The 23,436-nt window shown below is 26.2% G+C and overlaps 2 protein-coding genes across 5 annotated transcripts; one reads left to right on the top strand and one right to left on the bottom strand.

The window, feature by feature from the left end:
* Positions 1–1,304: 1,304 nt before the first annotated feature.
* Positions 1,305–5,524, top strand: LOC145842847 (sodium-dependent glucose transporter 1A-like). Its single transcript, XM_082950325.1, has 8 exons — positions 1,305–1,370; positions 1,659–1,836; positions 3,150–3,266; positions 3,377–3,484; positions 4,236–4,645; positions 4,695–4,832; positions 4,891–4,984; positions 5,364–5,524. The coding sequence occupies exons 1-8, from the start codon at positions 1,305–1,307 to the stop codon at positions 5,522–5,524; spliced, it is 1,272 nt and encodes a 423-aa protein (XP_082806451.1).
* Positions 5,525–11,575: 6,051 nt separating this feature from the next.
* On the bottom strand, positions 11,576–22,181 carry LOC145843435 (polyubiquitin-A). Of its 4 annotated transcripts, XM_082950915.1 has the most exons (13): positions 22,015–22,181; positions 20,542–20,769; positions 20,062–20,289; positions 19,599–19,826; positions 19,123–19,350; positions 17,645–17,872; positions 14,653–14,880; positions 14,280–14,507; positions 13,796–14,023; positions 13,092–13,319; positions 12,616–12,843; positions 12,141–12,368; positions 11,576–11,886 (listed from the first exon to the last, which is right to left on the bottom strand). In XM_082950915.1, the coding sequence occupies exons 1-13, from the start codon at positions 22,115–22,117 to the stop codon at positions 11,756–11,758; spliced, it is 2,742 nt and encodes a 913-aa protein (XP_082807041.1). In that variant the 5' UTR covers positions 22,118–22,181; the 3' UTR covers positions 11,576–11,755. The 4 variants fall into 4 exon arrangements, with proteins under 4 accessions (XP_082807041.1, XP_082807044.1, XP_082807042.1 ...); XM_082950918.1 differs by lacking the exon at positions 12,141–12,368; XM_082950916.1 differs by lacking the exon at positions 13,092–13,319.
* Between the last annotated feature and the right edge of the window lie 1,255 nt (positions 22,182–23,436).

The raw sequence follows: 23,436 nt of genomic DNA, 5'->3' as shown, positions 1-23,436 counted from the left end.
TACTGCTCTTCTAATGCTGATTTTATCGCATTTTTGGTTTAAACTAGTACTTTTTAGTTGATTACTTCAATTATTTCGAAGTAACTGCAGCCCACGGAAGACTTTTTCAACACAGTTCGACAAATGCGAACAAATGTTTTTAAGAATATTTGCACAAAAGACTGCCGACCCCTAATAAAACGGTTTTTTTCTATAGTTTATTTTAATAAGCATAAATAAAAAACTTGAAAAAAAAGGGTTACAACAGTTAGAAAATAACATTATTGTTAGAAAAAGTTATGTAATTATTATATAAAAAATAAAATTTTAAAGTCTTACTTTTTAACTAAACAAAATTACTTAAGTTTAAAAAAATAAAATATTTTTAAGTTTGTAACTATACGTTTAAAACTATAGTTTATAACTATACGTTTAAAATGTTCTAAACTAAATCTCTCTTTTATAGTATTTTTTTTCTGATAAATTATAAGTTTTACTCGATTACCGAAAGGTATTTCTGTACACCAGGTCCTAAAACCTTTTTTTTTGAGCCTATTCGCTTTCGTGTTCAAGAAAATATTATTGCTATTGTTGTGGTTGTTATATTTATTATTATCGTTATTACAATTTTCATTTTTATTATCAAGTCAAAAATATAAGTTTAATAAAAAGCAAATGGTTAAAAACGGATAAAAAATAAAAATTTTAAACGTAGAGGTAAACATACTGCTTTCAAATAACGAGAATTCAATTTAAACAGTGATCTATGATTTATGTTGATAAAATAACTTAATAGAAAGACAAGCTGTATAGTATTGTACGTATAGCTTATCAGAACTTTCTAGCCTATTTGCAATTTTAATTCTAAGGAAAAACTTTTATTTAGATTAAATATTTCTAACTCCAAAGATATATCCAATGCAAATGTTTTTTTTTTTGTAACATATTTAACTTTTTTTTTTCAGATTGTAAAAACAAAGTTTAATTTGCCAGTTTAACTTGATACATGCATCAAACTTTGAAATGATATAAATTGTTTTTATGCAAAACCAATAAATACTGTTCAAGATAGCAATTTTTTATAAACAATTAGTTTTTAAATCTATACAATGATTCTTATGTAATTTTTGAAGTTTTGTTTAGTTGTAAAACTAGCTTTTCCAAAATTAAATAAGTTAACTTTAACTCAAATAATATTTATAACCGGCGTTTATAAACTGCAATTAAACAAAACAAAAGCTTAAAATAAACATGGTAGTAGTAAATCATTTACTACTTTCAACCGGCTTAGAAATAATTATTTTCATAGTTTAAATGCGGTTAAGATGCACAGCAAACAGTTTTGGAGTTTGTTGGTCGTTGTTGCAGTTTCGTTGACACGAATAGGAGGAGTAAGTAATTGAAATTTTTTGACACAGTATTATTTAATGTTAGTCAGAAAATATTATTTTTTCTTATGATAGTTTAAAATAACTTTAGAAAAACAAGTGTTAGAATGTATGTCCTGGACAGGACATTAAAAGGTATCCAAGTGGTGTACGAATCGATAACCGTAAGGTTCTTCGTGCACCAGGTCCTACGACCAAATATTTTGAGCGTTGTTTTTATAATTGCTTAGTTAATTAGTTGTCACACATCTATGTTTTTTGAAAGCAGTAAAATTAAATGTATTTTTTCAGGGTTTATTTTCTTCTCTATCTGGGCCCACCCTTTTATATTTGACGGACAATGTCGGGTCGACAGTCGACGCGGTGTCTTATGTTTTCACTGGCAGGGCAGCCGGCAAACTTATTGGTGCGGTATTTTGTGGACTGCTTATCAGATACTACAAAAAGTACAAGCCATTGCTTACAATCGGTGAGTTTTCTATACGTAATTGTTTTAAAAGCACACAAGTGTTATTTGAAAAAAGAATGGTTGAAAGTATTGAATTTCGTTTAGTTTATGTTATATAAATAATTATACTGGGGTACTAACTCGACAAGTTTTTAAGTGCTTAAACATTAAATAGAAAGCAATTATAGCAATTTTAATGTTAAGTTTATTTATTACGAATAAATTTCACTGCTAAAAACAGATATCAGGTACAAACTTGTAAAACTCATTCCTACCAAATAAAGTCAACTGAACACTGTTATTTTATAAATCCTTTGTGGAAAGATTAAACATAAAAATAAAAAATTTAGAATCATTTTGCACCAATTCAAATCAATTATGTGACTTACTTAAGTTTTAAGTGTAAAAGTTAAAAAATGTTTAAGTTTTTAATTAATAAACCAAATGTTAAGTTATAAAAAATTAAGTAATTTTATTAAAAACTTGCTTACTTGCAATAATAAATTATCCGATTGTTACTTGATTTTTTTTTTTGATTTAATTAATACTTAAGATTAATCTAAGTTTTACAAAATAGTTACAAAAATGATATTAACTTTTCTAATTAATATACTATTTTATACCTACATATTGATCAAAAACACCTTATCTAAATGTACCAAAACCTAGTATTCCTAGTCTTTTTGTAAGATTAAGAGTTAGAAACATTATATTTAATTTGTTACTTTTCCCGACGATTTAACATTATTGTTCTGGGTAGAATGCACCTAGTCAACAAGATAGACAAATTGTCCGCAGGCTGGGTCCAGCTCCTTAAAATTTTTTGTCCGCTCGTAACTTATTTTTAAGTTATAAAAATTTCTTCTGAACAAACAAGTTTCATAATATTCTCTAAAATTTTTTAAGTTAACTTAATTATGAGTATCCTGTTGTTAAACCGTGTTTAGTATAAGTTTAAAAAATTAAGTGGACACAATTTTTTATTTCTATGGCAGTCCTTTATGTACAAAAGACTACCAAGTATAACTTGCCGACTAGAGAGTTTGCCTACCCCTAGTCTTTTATTATTTTTCTTTTCATGTTTTGCTTTTCTTTTTATGTTTGTTAAATATATTTTTATACGCATTTAACAATATAAACTGGAGAGATTTTACAAAAACGCTACTAGATGTACAATTATATCACTTTATGATTATTATTGTTATTTTGTATTTTAATCAAAAAAAAGTTCTTTGTTTAAAATTTATAACAGTAGTTTTGTAAATCGTAAATTAAAAAAAAAATTTGTATTAATTAATATCTTCTAAACTAATTAAAATTTCAAATTTAAACAGGCATAGGAATAGTAATAAGCGGTATTTTAATGCTCATTACACCTTGGATACACTCACTGGCCGGATTAGTTATTGCGTCTACATTGACTGGACTGTTATTTGGTTACCTTGACGCAGGTATTAGCTGTTGTTAAAACTATGAAAAGCTGTTTTAATTATTGGGTTTTACTTTTAATCAAATATAGCTGTGTAACACATTTTTTAGTACTAATAAATAAGATTGTTAGGAGCGCAGTCAATGTATCTGAATTTGTGGGGTGAAAAAGAGTCACGGCCCTACATTCAGTCCTTTCATTTTGCTTTTGGAATTGGTACTGTATTAGCACCAATAATAGGTAGTTTTTTAAGGTATAAACTTTTTTGGAAAGTTTTTTTTTACAATAATGTTTAGATATAAAAAAATATTATATTAAAACTTCAAAAAACAAATGAAAACCGTAATATTTTTTAATTAAAAAGAACACTACTTTAAAAAAAAAAGTTATAAAGTTTAAAAGTAACCTGCTTAAAAAACTTTTATACTCTTATAAATTTAAAGAGTGACTTTGTTTTCAAATAGTGCTTTAGTATTACTAGAATTCTGTAGTATAAATAAATTACAGAACAACATTAGCTTTTTTAATGTACTAAAAACAAAACAGTCTAAAAGTTTTTGTAAATACTTAAAATTATAATTATTAAATTGAATTAAAGGTTATATTTGAACGGCTATTAAAAAAAATAAAATCTTTTGTTCATTATTTACTTTAATTATTTACTATGTAGACTTAAAAACTTTTAAGTGTATAAAAACACGCTTAAAATTAAAATCAGTTGAATCAAGATCATAAGATCATACCTTGTGTTTTTAAGAACACAGTGATGTAAAGTTGTTAATTTGAATTTTTTCGGCAAAGAGTAATACTATTCAATAAAAGTTATCACACTTAACTGTAACAAATGTTTAGCTTTTTAGTACTGTTTTAATTTTATTATAAAATATATATTAAACGAAAACGTTAAAAAATACTACTATGGTACAAAAATGTTTGTAAAATGTCATTTGTTCTAAAATCAACTTAAACATCAAAATTATTAAACACAAAGCTGCTCCGTTTTTGGAGAAGGCAGACTCGGATAGTGACACTGAAGATAGCTGCCCAGCTTCTGAAGAATACACAATGTACAGAAGTGTCAGCACCTACAACTCATCAAGTGAGTCTGTAGAAGAAAGTTTCAACCCGGTCGGTTGGACGTACGTAATATCAGGATCTTTCACAATCGTCACTGGAATTATTATGGTTGTTCTAGCGTTAATTAAAGCGGAAGAGAAAATTAAAACTTCTTCGATTGAAAAAGAAAAACAAGAAAAAGACGAAAAACAAGAAGAGTCTGTAAAAGACTTAATTTGGTTATTTCTTCCAATCATTTCTTTCTATTTCATAATCGTCAGTCTGGAAGCTCTCTACCAAAGCTACATTTATTCAGTCGCCCTTTGCTCGGATCTAAATTTCACGGTAAGAATTTTTAATAAATTTTGTTTTTTTTGGGAATCAACTTTAGTAGGTTTCAGAATCGGCATGGCTAAACACGTTGTTTTGGATTGGATTTATGACTAGTAGGGCTTGTGGAATTTTTTATTCCAAGTACTTTTCTCCAAAAATAATGATATTATTTAGCTTGTTCGGAACTACATCTGGTTTAGTCAGTTTTTTTTAATTTTTTAACATAGTTTAGAACGTTAAAACAACAAACAATACAGGTTGTTTTTGCAATATTTGGTCAAACAGTACCACTACTTTTCTGGATTGAATCATTTTTTCACGGGTTTACTGTAGCATGGTTTTATTCTTGTGGTTAGTAGTTAAAATTTTATTTAAGTAACATTTAAAAATTTTTTTTTAATTTATTGTTTACTGTTTTGCAAAAAAAAATAAACTGTTATACTTAAGTTTTAAAGTTAACTCGTTTGCTTAACTAAAAAAATCTTGACCTTTTTAGGAATAAACAATTTGTAATTTTTGATATGGTGTAGCTACATTCAAATAATAAAGCAAATGTAAAATAACATAAAGCTTAAAATAGTTAAAAAGTATGTTACAGTAACTTACAAAAAAATCGTTTTATTAAAATTGAAATACGATACAATAGTTTCATAAATATTTACAGGAATTAAAATGCTTACCAAGTGTAATTTTTTTTAATTGAAATATTAGCTAATGAAAAAATCAACAGGGGTGTCGTGGACTAGCCAGATAACGAACGTTTCAAAAACGTACATATTCATATTTCAACTGGGAAACACTGCTGGAAACATGGTTACTCCCATCATTGCCGGAAAAATATTCACAATCCTCCCTTTCAATGTGGTCAGCTTATTTAGTAATGTGATATAAATTTTGAAACGAACTTAGTTGATGTTTTTTTAAGACAGCATATATGCATCATATTATAAAGCTTTGTTTTTTTTAAGTATAAAATTCCTAACTAGACACGAATATTTTAATTACATGTTTAATAAATTTTATATAATAATATAATAAAAAATGTTTGTTATAGGTTTATCTTCTAACCGGTCTTGCAGCTGCCAATATATTCGTAACATTTTGGATGTTTTACATGGGAAAACGTCACGAAAGTTTCTTACAGCAAAAAAATGAAAGTTCACCAAAAATTCATTTAACTGGATTTTAATGATAAACAATCATAATGTATTTTTCAAAATATGTTTTAAGTATTAAATAATACTAAGTAGTGAAAGTTTAAACTGAATTAATAACTTTTATATTGCTTTAAACCAAAAAGTATAAAGTAAGCTAGCTTATAACTAAAAATAAGGATTTCAAAGTATTACTAAGTATTCTCAAGTAAATCTTTTTATATTTCAATTTATTCCGTGTTAAACTAAATCAATATTTTTTATACACTAAGCTCATCTTTACTTTTTTAACGTTTAAAAAATATTTTTCAAAGGAGAATATAGTCAAGTTTGAGAATTAATAAGTAAAATAAGACAAACTAATATTCAAGGAATAAACAAAAAAAAAATGTTTGTAAAACTATTCACAGCGTTTGTTCAACGAAATTTAAAGTTTTTTGAATAAATAACTAAAATTTCACAAAAGTTAAGAAAAAATTGCTTTTTAATAAATTTAAAATACTTTGTTGATATGCTTTGTATGCACATTAAACCAAAAAAGTTTTGTATTTATAACTTTCTAAACTGATACTAAACTACTACAAAAAATTAACTGTGATGTTTATCTCACTTATATTTATCTAACTTATGGTCCTAGACAAGACGTCAAAAGGTATCCGTGGTGTGCGACTCGATAACCGAAAGGTTTTTTCATGCACCATGTCCTAAGACCAAACACTTTGAGCGTATTTTTTGTCATTCAATAAACTTTACACATATTATACTTTTTTTAATTGTTTTATTCAGAATGTTTTTGTTTCATGTGTATTGTATATCAATTTTTTCAGAACTATACTTATGCTTTCAAAACTATTTAATTAAGTCTGTTTTTGCTCTTATAAAGCTTTTTATGTTTATAAGAAGTTTTTGTATATAGTTTGATTTTCAAGCTATCTAAAAAAAGAATAATAATATACAGTAACTTCTCGCTTATATACGCACGTTGTGTCCACAGAAAAAGTGCGTAAAGATATAAGAGATCGTAAAGATACGAGATGTACTAAATATACTTACTATAATAGCTGTTTTTTGATAATGCTTCTAGTTAAAAGCAGACTGGGGACTTTCCCACTTTTAACAATTTGTTAACTTTACTTATAAATATGAAAACAAAAGATAAAACTATACATATATTAAAAAAAAGGATCTAAATTTATACAAAATAATAAAACTTATAGAAAAATTTTACTAACTTTCATAATAAGTAGATTTTATCTTTATCTTTGCTTGTATGTGACTTATTTGATACTTAACATTTATATACTATTCTACCTAGCAAATTCATTTTGTATTTAAGCATTTGTTTACAAATAAGAAATGGTGTGGTGTCTATTTTAAAATTTGTATCTATAGTCTTTTACAAAAATATGCATTTGGTGCTGTAATGGATTTCTTCTTTGAACAAAAATATATAAAATATAAGAAAAATGTTTAATAAAAATTGCTTATGTTACTACAACTTTTTTAACTTGACCTTTGCCAACATAAGGATAAAATTGTCTTGCATTGTATTAAAGATACATTGTGTTACAGAAGAACTTAAACTAAAAAAAAACGTCAAAAGAAAATTTTTGATATGTGTACTAAAAAAAACAACTGAGATTTGTGTTAAGTCTAAACCTATATTTATTAAGTATCACTGCTACTTTTTGCTAGGAAGTTTCACTAGATTTCTCTTTGAGATTTTTATTCATATATAGGGCAAGAGTGCTGTATTATTTCTTTGTGTTTTAAACTCTCATTATTTCTTTCTACTCCCATTATTTAACACAGTCATATTTCTTTTAGAACTTTAAATTGATCTCTTACTGTTAACAAAATTTATTATATACTGAGGTATAACTAAATGTTTATCAATTAGTCAAGGAAAAAGTCTTAAGTTATAGAGAGGTGACTCAGCATTTAAAAACTTATTTAAATAAAAAAATATACAATAAACCTAATTTGTGCAATATTAAAAAAAAAAAATCTTCTCTTTGCATTTTTTAGAACTCTAAAATGCGTAACTAAACGAGATTTCGTAACGTCACGAGTGCGTAAAGATACGAGAGGTTACTGTACAAAATTCAATAAACAATATTTCTGTGACAAAATTATTAAGCCTTTTAAATATACTAAATTCATTTATTTATGTCTGAAAAAAGAAGTTTATGTATTTTATCACTGAATGCTGATTAAGTTTAAGGCACAAAAGTTAGAAGTATTTGATCCATTGGATGCAAATTCATCCGGATCCGGCCGGATCCTAGTTAGTGTATCCGATAGATCACAAATTCTAATAAATTCAAGAGTATCAATTGTACTGTTTATTACTAAAATACCTTTCTAAATTTAACTGTCTGAAGACAATCTTAAGCATATTCGTATCAAATGAACTAAAGACTTGTTTTAAACAGACAAAAATGTCCTATCGTATAAAAATCAATGCTTTTATTTTCAATTTATTTAGATATCGAATAAAGCTAAACTTTTTTATTGTTTATGACCATAATTATTTTTTATAAATCGATTATACAGCTTATTTGTTAAACTTTAACTAAGAACCTGACTAGTTAGTTAAAATTGAATCCTAATAAAATTTCTACTTACTGTTAAGTTTATGCACGCTTCAGACAAAATTTCCACCGAGAATTGACAAAATTTATTTATCAATTGTAACTATTGAGGATCAAACAAAAAGTATTTTTAATAAAGACAAACATCACTTCAATTTTTAAACTTTATTTATTTTATTTGTTAGCAAGTAGCTACCTCTGCATTTAAACAATTTTTCTTCAAAGTTTGTTTGTTTGTAAAGCAGAACTTCTCGCTAGTTGTCAGATTGCTTAACATTTATACTATTTTTTATATTCTTTTATTACTTTTTAACCTTCAAAAATATTTTCTTAACAGTACATGTATGAAAAAACTTAATTTTAAGCTACTTGCTACTTAGTACATATAACTTGTTATATAATTGTAGTAACTTTTTTAATGTTTACTAATTCTTTTCATGCATAAGTACTTAAAAACAAAATTGTAATAAATTTTACTTAGATGTTAACTGTAATTTATTTAAAATAGTGCTGAAAGTACACTTCACACAATTCCTTTTTTTTTGAAAATTTCTCAAACTCCGTGGTAACCATGATATTAGCATATGGTTTCCTTGACTGAATAAAAAGTAGCACGTTGATTATTTGATCTGTAGTAACTTTAATCTTTTTATATTATGACATAAAATGTTCATTTTCATTTATTTTATTAATAAAAATTTTACTTCTGTATCAGTTAACACTATTTTTATGTCTATAATAAAGTTAACTCGTTAGTTGTCAGATGCAACAGTTTTTATTACATAGCGGTCCGCTTTGTTTTCGTAAAGTTTTATTTGAAAAAGTTATTAATTTGTCTAAACATAAAACTATAACACTATAACTATGAAACTAACATTACAACTTACTTATAATTTTTACCATACTATTTCTTTAGCTTCCTTATCAAGTAAAATATTATCAAGTAAAAGTAATTAAAAAACAGTCGCGGGTCTAGCCTACCGTACGTTCATTAAATCTAAAAAAAAATTGATAAATTAGAAATTGAAACGTATTTCAATTAGCTAATATTTAAAACTAAATGAGCATTTAAAACTTTAGCTTGAAAATATTTTATGTAGAACAATAAAAATTGACTTTTTGTATCAATAATTTTTTCGGAGACTTAGAATCATAGTTTCAAAAATACGCAGGCCGCCAAGATTTACTTTTTACCTGGTTCTCAAAGGACTTTTTTGGTAAATCCTTTTCATTGAGTTGAAATTACCACTTGTATATAGATAATTAACAAGATATTAATATTTTTATTTCATTATCAATTTCGTTATTATCCATACACTCTTTGTTTTTTTCTTCAGTTATAAAACTAAGTTTTATAGTTTTCCATAAGTTCTGGAAGCGCAGCAAATAAATGAGTATATAAAGTAGTTTATTAATTTGTCTTTGTTTAATACATTTTATTGAAAATTTTATTGCTTAAATTTAATACAGAATGATGTTTGATAATGTTATTTAAAAATATTTAGGTTTTGTATTAATACTTTGTTGATTGTTTTTAAAATTTCAAGTAATTAAAAACATTATGAACAAGTGCCTGCCAAACCGGCAGGTTGTAGTAAATATCTGGTCAGTTCAGAAAAACGAAAAAATTTAAATGTCTATTCTAATAATACTTATCTTAAAAATTAAACTCTATTACAACTACACGCAAAAGTTTTCCGAAGCAGCTTTGAAATAAAATAAATCAGGATTATTAAAAAATCTATAAGCAATTAGTACACTTAATAATATTCAAACTGAAGAAACTGTTCATTTTTACAGAAAGATACTAAAGAATTATTCATAGTTAAAAATAAACAAAAAATCATTATCTATTTAGGATTTTTTTAGTTAACAAAATGGTTAAGCAATACATATGTGAGTGGAACGATATTTAAGTCTCAAAACAAGGGTTGGTTGAAAAATTATTAATTACGTAGAAATTTACAATACTTCTCAACAAACTCGAATATAATTGGTTTTTAAATTTTGCTGTTCACGAATCATACGTCTTCAAGGTTGGTTCAAGTTAAACTTTTTCTCGAGATACCATGGGAGAAAACGTGAACAGTTTATTTCAAAATTTTATTTAATTTTTGAAAAAAAAAGATTAAGTTTATTAAAATAACCGTTTTAACGTTCAAGCTTTTAGTTTCCCTGCTCAATTAGTTTTTTATTGTGTTCAATGGATATTCAAATATTCGTTACGACTGATACATACGGAACGCTGGTCGTTTTAAAACAAAATATTGCAACAATACATTTAGAACACAGAAGCTCGTAAAAGCTACTTTGAATTAAAATGAATTTTGTAATGTAATAAATTTATGTTAATCGGCTATAAATATCTGGTGAAATTGTCACGAGAATAAAAAAAGTTTAAATTGTTAACAATATACAAATTGATGTTTTTACTATATTGTGAGCCTCACTATGCACAATTTTACTTATTTAAATATCCGTTAAATAAATTTATTTACTGCTGTTAATATTATCCTTATATTTGAACAATAGATAAATCAAACAAAGTATTCATAATATATATACCCAAATCAAAAAAGACTCGACTTACTTTCTTAATAATATACTTACCAATTATTATGAAACTTGTAGAGATTTATATTCACAATTAACACTAAACTTGCGTCTTAACAATTTTTTTTTTTAACAATAGTTTTATAACTGCCTCATATACTATTTGATTATTACCAAATTATGAACAAAATTGCATTTAAAACTAGATATAAATTTGTAAAACTTTCAGAAATTATAGATTCATATTTTTAGAATTTTAAACTTTTTACAAAGATATTGTATCAAAAATTTAAATATTTTTTTTAGTTGGATTATCAATGAATTAGTTTGAATCGAAAATTAAAGGTAAACTTTAAAATTTGAAAAAATAAAATTATTACTAATGACTAATCCTGAATAAGTTATTTATTGTTGACTTATTTAACTTTTTTTTACTTTTTAAAACATAACTTAAATGTTTTAAGTTTTTTTTACAATTTTTAACTTATTTCCCTCATAGGATTAGACAGTTATTAATTTCAATTACAGTACTAGAATAAAAATTTATTTATCTTTAAACCCTGTTCTGGGTTATTTTTTTAAATCTCGTATGTTATATGTAATTCTACTAGAAACTTATAAATAAAATAAAAAACTACATCTTTATATCTTTATTTTATTTTTCATTTAAACTACTCAAAGTGGTTTATATACAAAAAAAAGAGCTCCAAAACTTTAATGGAATCACCAAGGAATTACTGCGGAGACAAATAACTTATATACTTTATGCTTTTAAAAAATATCAGAATGTACAGAGAATTTACAGAAAACTAGAACACACTTTATTGCCCACCACGAAGTCTCAACACCAAATGAAGAGTGGACTCTTTCTGGATGTTGTAATCAGACAAGGTCCTGCCATCTTCCAATTGTTTTCCAGCAAAGATCAAACGTTGCTGGTCTGGTGGGATACCTATTAAATAAAATGTTTATTATATTTCTTTAAATATTTCAATCCTATACTTATTTAATACATTCAATATTTAAAAAATTAAACAGATTATGTTATACATATTTATTACAAACTTTCTAGTAAGAGGAAGTAAGATTATAAATTTTACAAAAAGACTCAGTCTGTTATTTAAACTTGTTATGCAGTAAAAATTTTCTTGTTTAGAAAAGCTTTAAAATTACCGGATTCTACTTTTAAAAAAAACTTTTACAAACCTTCTTTGTCTTGGATCTTAGCTTTGACATTTTCGATGGTGTCAGAAGCTTCAACTTCTAAAGTGATGGTTTTGCCAGTCAATGTTTTCACAAATATTTGCATTCCACCACGAAGTCTCAATACCAAATGAAGAGTGGACTCTTTCTGGATGTTGTAATCAGACAAGGTCCTGCCATCTTCCAATTGTTTTCCAGCAAAAATCAAACGTTGCTGGTCTGGTGGGATACCTATTAAATAAAATTGTAATTATATATCTCGAATTGTTTCAGCTATGTACATTTTTACAAAATGTTCAGTGTTTAAGTTATCTCTTGGATATTGTTAAACATTCATCTTATAGATTTCTAGTTGAACGAGTCAAGTTTCGAATAGAAATTAGAGCCAGATACTTGACAATTAATGAACACATAAAACTGTTACTTAATTCTTAAAAGCTTTCAACTTAATTACTATTGAAAGAAAACTTTTACAAACCTTCTTTGTCTTGGATCTTAGCCTTGACATTTTCAATGGTATCAGAAGCTTCAACTTCCAAAGTGATGGTTTTGCCAGTCAATGTTTTCACAAATATTTGCATTCCACCACGAAGTCTCAACACCAAATGAAGAGTGGACTCTTTCTGGATGTTGTAGTCAGACAAAGTCCTTCCATCTTCCAATTGCTTACCAGCAAAGATCAAACGTTGCTGGTCTGGTGGGATACCTGTTAAATAAAGAGTATCTTATTCTTTGAACATTTTATTTTTATACTAATTTAGACCATTAAGTATTTTACTATTACTCAGATATAGTAAGACATATTTCTATGAAGTTTTCTAGTAGAAGGAGTTTTGATATAAATTTTTAAATTATTGTATGCTTTTAACAAGCTTATTTTAAACCTTCACATTTCCTTGTTTAGAAAAGCATTAGAATTAATTGTTTCTACTTTAAAAAAAAACTTTTAAAAACCTTCTTTGTCTTGGATTTTAGCTTTGACATTTTCGATGGTATCAGAAGCTTCAACTTCCAAAGTGATGGTTTTGCCAGTCAAGGTTTTCACAAATATTTGCATTCCACCACGAAGTCTCAACACCAAATGAAGAGTGGACTCTTTCTGGATGTTGTAATCAGACAAGGTTCTTCCATCTTCCAATTGCTTACCAGCAAAAATCAAACGTTGCTGGTCTGGTGGGATACCTACGACATTAAAATCAAGTTAATAGTTTTTGTTGTACATAAAAGGGTTTAAAAATTCCTCAAATCTTTACAATTATTACATGTTAGAAATTTTTTTCAAGCAGATTATAAACCTAAATTTTCTTACGGTTGGGTTAGAATAATTGTGAAAAGTTCTTTTTAATTTATTTTCAGAGATTTTAATACTTATCATAGAAAACTCTGCTCACAACTTTTTTTATTTAATACATCCAATAAATACTACTTAAAATATTTTAATCATTAACAACGATCATTAAGCAGTAGTGCTTTTTAAGGATCATCTTTTTAAGACTGTGATATTATTTAACTAATTTCGTTTTACTTTTACTATATAATACAAGCGAGGCCTCAAAAACATTTTAACTTTTTAAAATGGTATGCTTCTTATTTAAGGCTAATAATTCCGGTTTTAGATAAGTTTTTACTACAATTTACAGATAAAATTCAATACAAACCTTCTTTGTCTTGGATCTTTGCCTTGACATTTTCAATGGTATCTGAAGCTTCAACTTCTAAAGTGATGGTTTTGCCAGTCAATGTTTTCACAAATATTTGCATTCCACCACGAAGTCTCAACACCAAATGAAGAGTGGACTCTTTCTGGATGTTATAGTCAGACAAAGTCCTTCCATCTTCCAATTGCTTACCAGCAAAGATCAAACGTTGCTGGTCTGGTGGGATACCTATGATATAAGAGCATTGGTATTATAGTCGTTGAAATATCTTAGCTTATATTGGCAATATTTTTAGATTAACCTAGAAGTTAAAAATATTTACTAAAATACGTTTTTTAATGTGAAAATTCTAAGGTACAACTTTGTTAAAAACTTTATTTTATACATTATTATTTTATTTGACCCTTTTCATAAAAATATTTACTACTCTATTTAATTTTATTAGCTTACACGATTAAGTAATATATAACTTTTACAAACAAACCTTCTTTGTCTTGGATCTTAGCCTTGACATTTTCAATGGTATCTGAAGCTTCAACTTCTAAAGTGATGGTTTTGCCAGTCAATGTTTTCACAAATATTTGCATTCCACCACGAAGTCTCAACACCAAATGAAGAGTGGACTCTTTCTGGATGTTGTAGTCAGACAAAGTCCTTCCATCTTCCAGTTGTTTTCCAGCAAAGATCAAACGTTGCTGGTCTGGTGGGATACCTATGATATAATGAATTAAATTGAGAGTTTTTGTTGTTAACAATTTTTATCTTTTGTAAAACTGTATGCTACTTATTTAAAGTCATCAATTCTGGTTTTAGATATCTTAAGTTATAACAAGCTACAGATATCATTTGATACAAACCTTCTTTGTCTTGGATCTTAGCTTTGACATTTTCGATGGTATCAGAAGCTTCAACTTCTAATGTGATGGTTTTGCCAGTCAATGTTTTCACAAATATTTGCATTCCACCACGAAGTCTCAACACCAAATGAAGGGTTGATTCTTTTTGAATGTTATAATCAGATAAAGTGCGTCCATCTTCCAATTGCTTTCCAGCGAATATTAAACGTTGTTGGTCTGGTGGAATTCCTGTGATTGGTTTTTATTTAGTTTGGTAGCCAATTTTAAACTTAGACTTAACAGGGTTAATAAGGAATCACAACTTTTGTTTAAACAACTATTTGTGTTTTTTTAATTTGAATAGTTAGTGTATTTTTTAAAAAAATCATCTCTTTTGATTATCTTGATTTTAGATGACCTAAATAGTTTTTTCCACTATGATACTTTAAAACAACTTTCTACAGACTATTGTTTCTAAATATCAACACTTTCGTCTAAATATTAACATCAAGACATTATATATTTATATTTTTTTAAATATACTAGTGCCACAGGCAAAATCTGATAATTACCGCAAATTTTTGTAGTTATATCAAACTTAGTAGCTAGCGTATTTGATTTATGACAAATGAAAAAAAAAATATTCTGAAGACTATATATTATTATGCTTCTGATCTCTTCCCATTGTTTATCAATCAAATTTTAAGCCATAGTTAGGGGTAAAACACTTCTGATTAGTTTTATTTCTACGCATTTATTTAAGCCAGAAGTTATTATTTCCTGCTTTTTAAGGACATATAGAGGTTAACACTTATTTATTGTTTGATCTTGTTTTAAGTAGTTTTTCATAAGCTACAAGATGCTTTTTACGGATTTTAAAAATTTGAATGACTTTTTGAGACATAGCCGGTCAAAGTTGGAGGCAACAATAGGTTCCTTATGGGAGGCTCAAACTTAAACAGCAAAAATAGACTATTTCACTAAAAATCTACTCCTCCTACGTTTATTCAGATAATTACCTCAAAATTTCAGGAAGTGTTCCTTGATATGTTTAGAAAATTATGTCAGAATTTTAAAAAATTTAAATTTTATATACAAAATTAACAAAAAAAAATTTTTTTGTTTTATTGTTAAATTTTTTTAGTTTTTTAATTTTATTAATTCTTCCTGACAGATTTTTTTAAATATTTCAAGGAATATTTCCTGAAAATTTGAGGTAGTTATCTTTAAAAATATAGGAGATAGATTTTTAGTGGTTTATATTTATTTGCTGTTTTATATATATATATATAATTTATTGAAATGACGATTTTAAAAATGCTGGAACATATGTTTCATTAAGACAAAAAAAGTTTGTCTCTTATCTTCAGCCAGTTCAAATTTAAAATAAGAAGCACATTGGTAAACAAAGATGCAAAAGTTTACAAAAAAACAAAAACAATATGACGTAAGAATTGAACATTGTACATTACAAATATTCAGTACAAAAATCGATCTACCATCTAACTAATCAAACAACTAAAATTAACGAAAACAACAGTTAATTGACAATAAAATACTTCAAAATTTGTAGTATTTTAAGAGGAGCATTTTCATAATCGACAAGACGATATGAATTCACTCCTCTTATTTAAACAACCTTCCTTTACAATATATTGATATTATTTCCTTGAATATTAACCTTATTTTATATATAAATATATATATATATATATATATAAAATAAGGTTATTATTTAAACTTGAACACCTTCTACTGAGCCCACTTTAGAGCTTTTAAATAATTAATTAGAAAAATAAGATTTTAAAAATACTGGTACATATGTTTCATAACACTAGACGCCTTAACTATCAGCCAGTTGAATTTAAAATTAAAAGCACTTTGCTGAAGATAGATGCAAAAGTTATACAAAAAAACAAAAAACAGTATGACGTAATCTTGTGCATTACAAAAATTCAGTACAAAAATCGATCTACCATCTCTAATTACATAAATTAAAAGGTTTTATTTCAAGATGTAAAACTTAAAGGACTCGAGTTTCGTGCTTATGCACTCATCAGCTTCAAAACAAGTTCAAAATAAGGCACAAAACACACAAATGAAAGTTAAAAATTTAGCTTAAGTATATAATGACGTAATTTTGAAACTATCAAAAATCATGCAAAACAGCTTGTCAATTGGTAAATCAATTTTTGCACAAGCCGTTTTGCATGATTTTTGATAGTTTCAAAATAACGTCATTATATACTTATGCTAAATTTTTAACTTTCATTTGTGTGTTTTGTGCCTTATTTTGAACTTGTTTTGAAGCTGATGAGTGCATAAGCACGAAACTCGAGTCCTTTAAGTTTTACATCTTGAAATAAACCTTATTATTATTTAAGCCCTTAAGGTGGGCTCAGTGTGAAATATTTGATTTATCAAGTTATATAACTTAATTCTATAATTATAATACCAAATTATTTAAAAGCCCTTCAAGTGGGCTCAGTAGAAGGTGTTCAAGTTTGAATAATAACCTTATTATATATATATATATATATTATATGTATAAGGACAGAAATTATTGGCGGTTATGATTAAAAAATACATTTTAAATAGAACTTTAAATCTTCAGGACAGTTTGTCTCGCATTTAGTCTTACAATACCATAAAGAAGTTTTGCTGTTTTATGGCTAAATTGATTTTCTTTAGAGCTAAAATCAAATTTCGCTAAGCAAATTAGGCATTAAAAATTTTTAATATCAGGGAACAGTTTTGTTTTAGATTTTACTTTTACTTAATGTAGAACAATAAAACGTCTCCTATACAATGCTTTACTACAACTTAATTATTTGTACTCTAATTTTGTTTGAGATTGCAGCAAGAATCAAAAGATTTAGCGTTCAAAATTTTTAATTTAGCATTTCAATAGAAATATATAGATTTTAACTCTTCAAATATCATTATTAATGGTCGGTATTAATTACTGCGCTTAAATTAACTTATTATTTCTTATTTATGGATATCTACAAACCTTCTTTGTCTTGAATCTTAGCTTTGACATTTTCAATGGTATCAGAAGCTTCAACTTCCAATGTGATGGTTTTGCCAGTCAATGTTTTCACAAATATTTGCATTCCACCACGAAGTCTCAACACCAAATGAAGAGTGGACTCTTTCTGGATGTTGTAATCAGACAAGGTCCTGCCATCTTCCAATTGCTTACCAGCAAAGATCAAACGTTGCTGGTCTGGTGGGATACCTATGAAAAAGTTATAATTTTACATTATCTAAGCTATCAGACAATTTTAACCGCTTGAAAAGTATCAAGTAATTTTTGAGATATGAGCGATCAAAGTCGGTGACCTCAATAGGTTCCCAATGGAAGGAACTAAACTAAAGGCGCGAAAAAAGACTATTTTACTAGAAATATATTTACTCCTCGATATATTAAGCAATTTTCAATTTTTCACAGAAAGTCTATTATTAAATTAAAAATTGATGAATGCAGGATTTTGTTAATTTAGAAAATTTAATTTATTCTAAAAAAAAATACCTTTTACTTATATTTTATCTAAAATTTTTATTTTTTAATATTTTTAAAATCGCAACTTTCTAAGTCTTTTAAACTATAATAGGAATATTTCCTTAAAGTTTGTTGTCTCTAGCTCATAAAACAAAGAAAAAGATAGAATTTAAATATTTTTTTTAATTTACGAGAAAGTTGACCCCAAAAAATTTAAGGTTCATACGTTTGTATCGGAAACTTTTTATAAAAATTAAAATAGCTTAAAATTAATTAAGTTTATTTTATTCTATTCTATAAAAACTGGCTTGTAGTTTGTACTTGAAGTCTTCATATAAGATCCAATGTTATTTTAAGTATAATAAAATGTTGGACTCCCCCAATGCCCTTAAAATATATTAGTGCTTATTCATTTCATCAGATATTGTAAACCATATATCTTACAACTTATGTACATCAAGAGGTTATTTTTTATTTTTATAAAATAGAGTCAGTTTCCTTAACAAAGCTGTTTTACACTTAAAAGTGCTCCTTTATTTTTAAACATAAGTTCTTAAAGGTTCTAAAAATTTTTTTAAAGTTTTCTGAATTTTCTTATAGGTTTTCGAAAATAAAAGTTTTTGGGTGTATTTTTAGAATAAAATGAAGCTCAAGGTTAAAAACTGCCTCAGTTAGTACAAAAAGATAAACAAGATATTGATAACTTATTTTAAATGTGTTTTTCAATTAGAAATTTTCACAAGTAGAAAAAATATATATCTATATGACAGATTTATTGTGTCAAATCAAAATTAAATAACTTCATTTTTTAACTTTTTAAAATTTCAGGTTTTCTATAACTTTTATTCAAAATTCTAGGTTTTTCTAAATACTTTTAGCCAAAATTGTCAAATTAGTTATTTCCATGTTTATCTTGAATTTCAGCTTTTTTTGACTACCCTGTGAGGAGCTGTAACTTAATTATTTCAATAAAATATTTTACAAACCTTCTTTGTCTTGGATCTTAGCTTTGACATTTTCAATGGTATCAGAAGCTTCAACTTCCAAAGTGATGGTTTTGCCAGTCAATGTTTTCACAAATATTTGCATTCCACCACGAAGTCTCAATACCAAATGAAGAGTGGACTCTTTCTGGATGTTGTAATCAGACAAGGTCCTGCCATCTTCCAATTGTTTTCCAGCAAAAATCAAACGTTGCTGGTCTGGTGGGATACCTATAAAATAAAATAGTAATTATATATCTCGAATTGTTTCAGCTATGTACATTTTTACAAAATGTTCAGTGTTCAAGTTATCTCTTGGATATTGTTAAACACTTATCTTATAAATTTCTAGTTGAACGAGTTAAGTTTCGAATAGAAATTAGAGTCAGTTTCCTTGACAAATAATGAACACATAAAACTGTTCCTTAATTCTTACAAGCTTTCAACTTAATTACTATTGAAAGAAAACTTTTACAAACCTTCTTTGTCTTGGATCTTAGCTTTGACATTTTCAATGGTATCAGAAGCTTCAACTTCCAAAGTGATGGTTTTGCCAGTCAAGGTTTTCACAAATATTTGCATTCCACCACGAAGTCTCAACACCAAATGAAGAGTGGACTCTTTCTGGATGTTGTAGTCAGACAAAGTCCTTCCATCTTCCAATTGCTTACCAGCAAAGATCAAACGTTGCTGGTCTGGTGGGATACCTGTTAAATAAAGAGTATCTTATTCTTTGAACATTTTATTTTTATACTAATTTAGACCATTAAGTATTTTACTATTACTCAGATGTTAAGACCTATTTCTATAAAGTTTTAGATTTGTTATAAACTTCTAAATTAGTGTATGCTTTTAACAAAGCTTATTTTACACCTTCACATTTCCTTGTTTAGAAAAGCTTTGAAATTAATTGTTTCTAATTTATATTTAACTTTTACAAACCTTCTTTGTCTTGGATCTTAGCTTTGACATTTTCAATGGTGTCTGAAGCTTCAACTTCCAAAGTGATGGTTTTGCCAGTCAAGGTTTTCACAAATATTTGCATTCCACCACGAAGTCTCAACACCAAATGAAGAGTGGACTCTTTCTGGATGTTGTAGTCAGACAAAGTCCTTCCATCTTCCAATTGCTTACCAGCAAAGATCAAACGTTGCTGGTCTGGTGGAATACCTGTAAAATGTTATAATTATACATCTTGAATTGAACAAGTTCTATATATATTTTAAATATTTGATTTTTAAGAAATTTTTTATATTATGTAGAACATATATCTTAGATTTTATCTAGTTGAACAAGTTATACCTTAATTTTAACAAGTTAGAGTCAGCTTAATTAAAGAGGTAATTGAACACATAAAATTGATTCTTAATTTTTGAGATCATTAAAACTTTTGTTTTCATTTTAATTTCAACTTTTACAAACCTTCTTTGTCTTGGATCTTAGCTTTGACATTTTCAATAGTATCAGAAGCTTCAACTTCCAAAGTGATGGTTTTGCCAGTCAATGTTTTCACAAATATTTGCATTCCACCACGAAGTCTCAACACCAAATGAAGAGTGGACTCTTTTTGGATATTGTAGTCAGACAAGGTCCTTCCATCTTCCAACTGTTTTCCAGCAAAGATCAAACGTTGCTGGTCTGGTGGGATACCTGTATTTATGTTTAGCTATTTAGTTTAGAATTAATTAGCAAGTTGTGTCATGAAAACTTTACTACTTTATAAAATTGTTGCAGAACTCAAGATTATCAAAGATTTTTTTATAACTTATTATATTTATTTTTGGTACACTTAAAACTTATAATGTTGTACAAAAATTAACCTAGATGAAAAGTGCACTTTTGTGTTTTTATCAAAACAACAAATTCTATTTTTAACTGTTAACATTATATGTAGCTTTCAGAAGCCATAAAATTCAGACTTTTAACATATTAATTCACTTGAGTACTAAAATTTATACTATTTTCTTGCATATAGGAGGTTTTGTACATCAACTAATATGAACACATTATTTATTAAATACTGAAGTTCTATTTTTTTTTAATAAAACAAGTCTGATATATTTATTTAATATTACGCTAATTCAATTAGAATTTAATATTTAAATGGATTTAAAGATGCAAAACATACAACTTCTTAATACTAACAATATTTTTGTAGTAAATATTTAATTTTATTTAATACATTAATTTTTTTTATAAAACATAAGACAATTTACTTTTGAGATATAATCAGTTTTGTAAAAAAAATTGATACAAGCATATAGAAAAAAATCTCACGGCTAATTTTCTTATAACTTAAAATATTTACTAAAAATCTATATTCTTCACTTTTTGAAGGTTTTTATTTTAAAATTCTTAGTTATTGTTTTTTAATATACAAACAAGTTATAGTAAGCCAACTATGGAAAAAAAAATATTAAAAAAAAGACCAAAATCAATTTTTTTTTGTTTGATTTAATACAGAAATGAGAGAAAAAATCTGTTTACTTATAGTTGTTTAAAACCTATTTAATATTAGACTGAGAATTTCTAAACAATTATAATAGTAAATAATACCATAACTGAAAGAGATATATTTTTAAATAAATAATCTATACTTAGTTTTCAGTTTGCACCTCTCATTAAGAACATATTATACTTTCTTTGATTTATTATTTGGTTAAAACTACATTAAATTTTTTTAAACTGAATTAACAACTGGTAGCTTATAACTCTATTTAAAAAATGATATACCACTTACTTCCTTAACACTTAAAGGTCTTGAGTTAGAGCAATTCAATTATGAAAAACTAATGAACTTAATTATTTTTAGATTTTACAGTATGCTAAGAATTTAACTACCATCAGCTGTAAATATTAAGTTTCAACTGCTTTCAATTTAAAAGTTTAACAAACCTTCCTTGTCTTGGATTTTAGCCTTGACATTTTCAATGGTGTCTGAAGCCTCAACTTCTAAAGTGATGGTTTTACCAGTCAGTGTTTTAACAAAAATTTGCATGTTCAATAACAATTTGCAAACAACAGATATTTAAATTCGACAACTTTATAAATTATACTAAAAAAATTTTAATTCTAATTTTTTTTAAGAAAATAATTTCAATATTTTAAAACAATTATTTATGGTTGAACACTACACTACGATTACAGAAACAAAACTACAATGTTTGTAATTTCATTTAAGGTTTATAACTCTAGTGTAGTTTTTTTTTACTTTTTAACATATTTATAGATTACTTAAACTATTTAAATACTATTATCAAGAAGACTTAAGTTCAAAATATTTAGAAACAGTAATTTTTAATTATAATCACAATGTATAAATTTATTTACATATTTGATACTTTTAATGGCTTAAATAGATTTTTTGTTTTTATGAGTTACTTCTTGCTTTATAAGTTACTTCTTGCTAACTTTTTGCTTTACTTCCTTTTATAATGAATTTATTGAAGATTTTTTTTAAAGAATATAAATGTTTTAGAAAAAAACTTTTTAACAGTTAATTAATATAACCTATTATATAATACTATTATTTAAACTGAAATAAATGTTCTGAGATAACTTTTCCTCTATATTGGTTATAATAAATCAGATTCAGCCTGTTTTTATGATTATAATCAAGTTTAGATTTTGATTTTTAAGTTACTTACTATCTTAAGTTCACCAGAAACTGACTTTGTATATTAAACTATCAAGTATTCAACAAAAATAATTTTTTAATCAAAACAAACTCCATTTAAATAAAATTGATACGCCCAATTGATCTGGGTTTTCTAAACAGACAATAACTAGTAAGTAAACAATTCTTAAATTTTAAAATTCATAAAAAAAAGTTTTTAGCATGTGATTACACTTGTGTAGCTTTTTATTTGATATTTTGTTTTGTTTTTGGAGGTAAGATTTAAAATTAGTGTTTTCCATAGTGAGCTAAATCTTATTAAGGAAATTAATTACTTTTTAGGATTTGCTAACTTTTTAGTAAAAAAATGTTCTGAGTGACCTTAACTGTCCTTAGTCATCCTGATTTTTTAATCCTAAAAATTGTTTTTCTTTAAAAAGTTAATTTCTCCAATACAAAGGTAATAAAATAATAAATATTGAAACTAATTAAACTAAAACTCTTTCAAAATTAGGAAGAAATATATAATGAAATTTTGAAAGAATTTTTCAACTATCATGAATTATTGTAAAATTAAATTATGTTTACCATAAAAAATACAACTATCCTGAGTCAGCCTAAAACTTAAAAACAATTCAAAATATCTTATGTTCTCCTGGAGTGTGTGGCAACACTTTTATTTGGACTAGTTTTGCTTTTGT

Source organism: Thalia democratica, chromosome 8 (assembly GCF_965202585.1).
Source record: "Thalia democratica chromosome 8, ktThaDemo2.hap1.1, whole genome shotgun sequence".
Classification (NCBI taxonomy): Eukaryota; Metazoa; Chordata; class Thaliacea; order Salpida; family Salpidae; genus Thalia; species Thalia democratica.
This window is presented reverse-complemented; position numbering and strand designations above follow the sequence as displayed.

Bases quoted from the DNA above. Each gene is read 5' to 3' on its own strand.
- LOC145842847 (XM_082950325.1), top strand. From the start codon at position 1,305: ATGCACAGCAAACAGTTTTGGAGTTTGTTGGTCGTTGTTGCAGTTTCG. The intron at 3,267-3,376 runs GTATTAGCTGTT...TAAGATTGTTAG, and splicing joins ATTTGGTTACCTTGACGCAG to GAGCGCAGTCAATGTATCTG. The intron at 4,646-4,694 runs GTAAGAATTTTT...CAACTTTAGTAG, and splicing joins GCTCGGATCTAAATTTCACG to GTTTCAGAATCGGCATGGCT.
- LOC145843435 (XM_082950915.1), bottom strand. From the start codon at position 22,117: ATGCAAATTTTTGTTAAAACACTGACTGGTAAAACCATCACTTTAGAA. The intron at 14,024-14,279 runs GTTTGTTTGTAA...CTTATATCATAG, and splicing joins TAAGATCCAAGACAAAGAAG to GTATCCCACCAGACCAGCAA. The intron at 11,887-12,140 runs GTTTGTAAAAGT...TTTATTTAATAG, and splicing joins TAAGATCCAAGACAAAGAAG to GTATCCCACCAGACCAGCAA.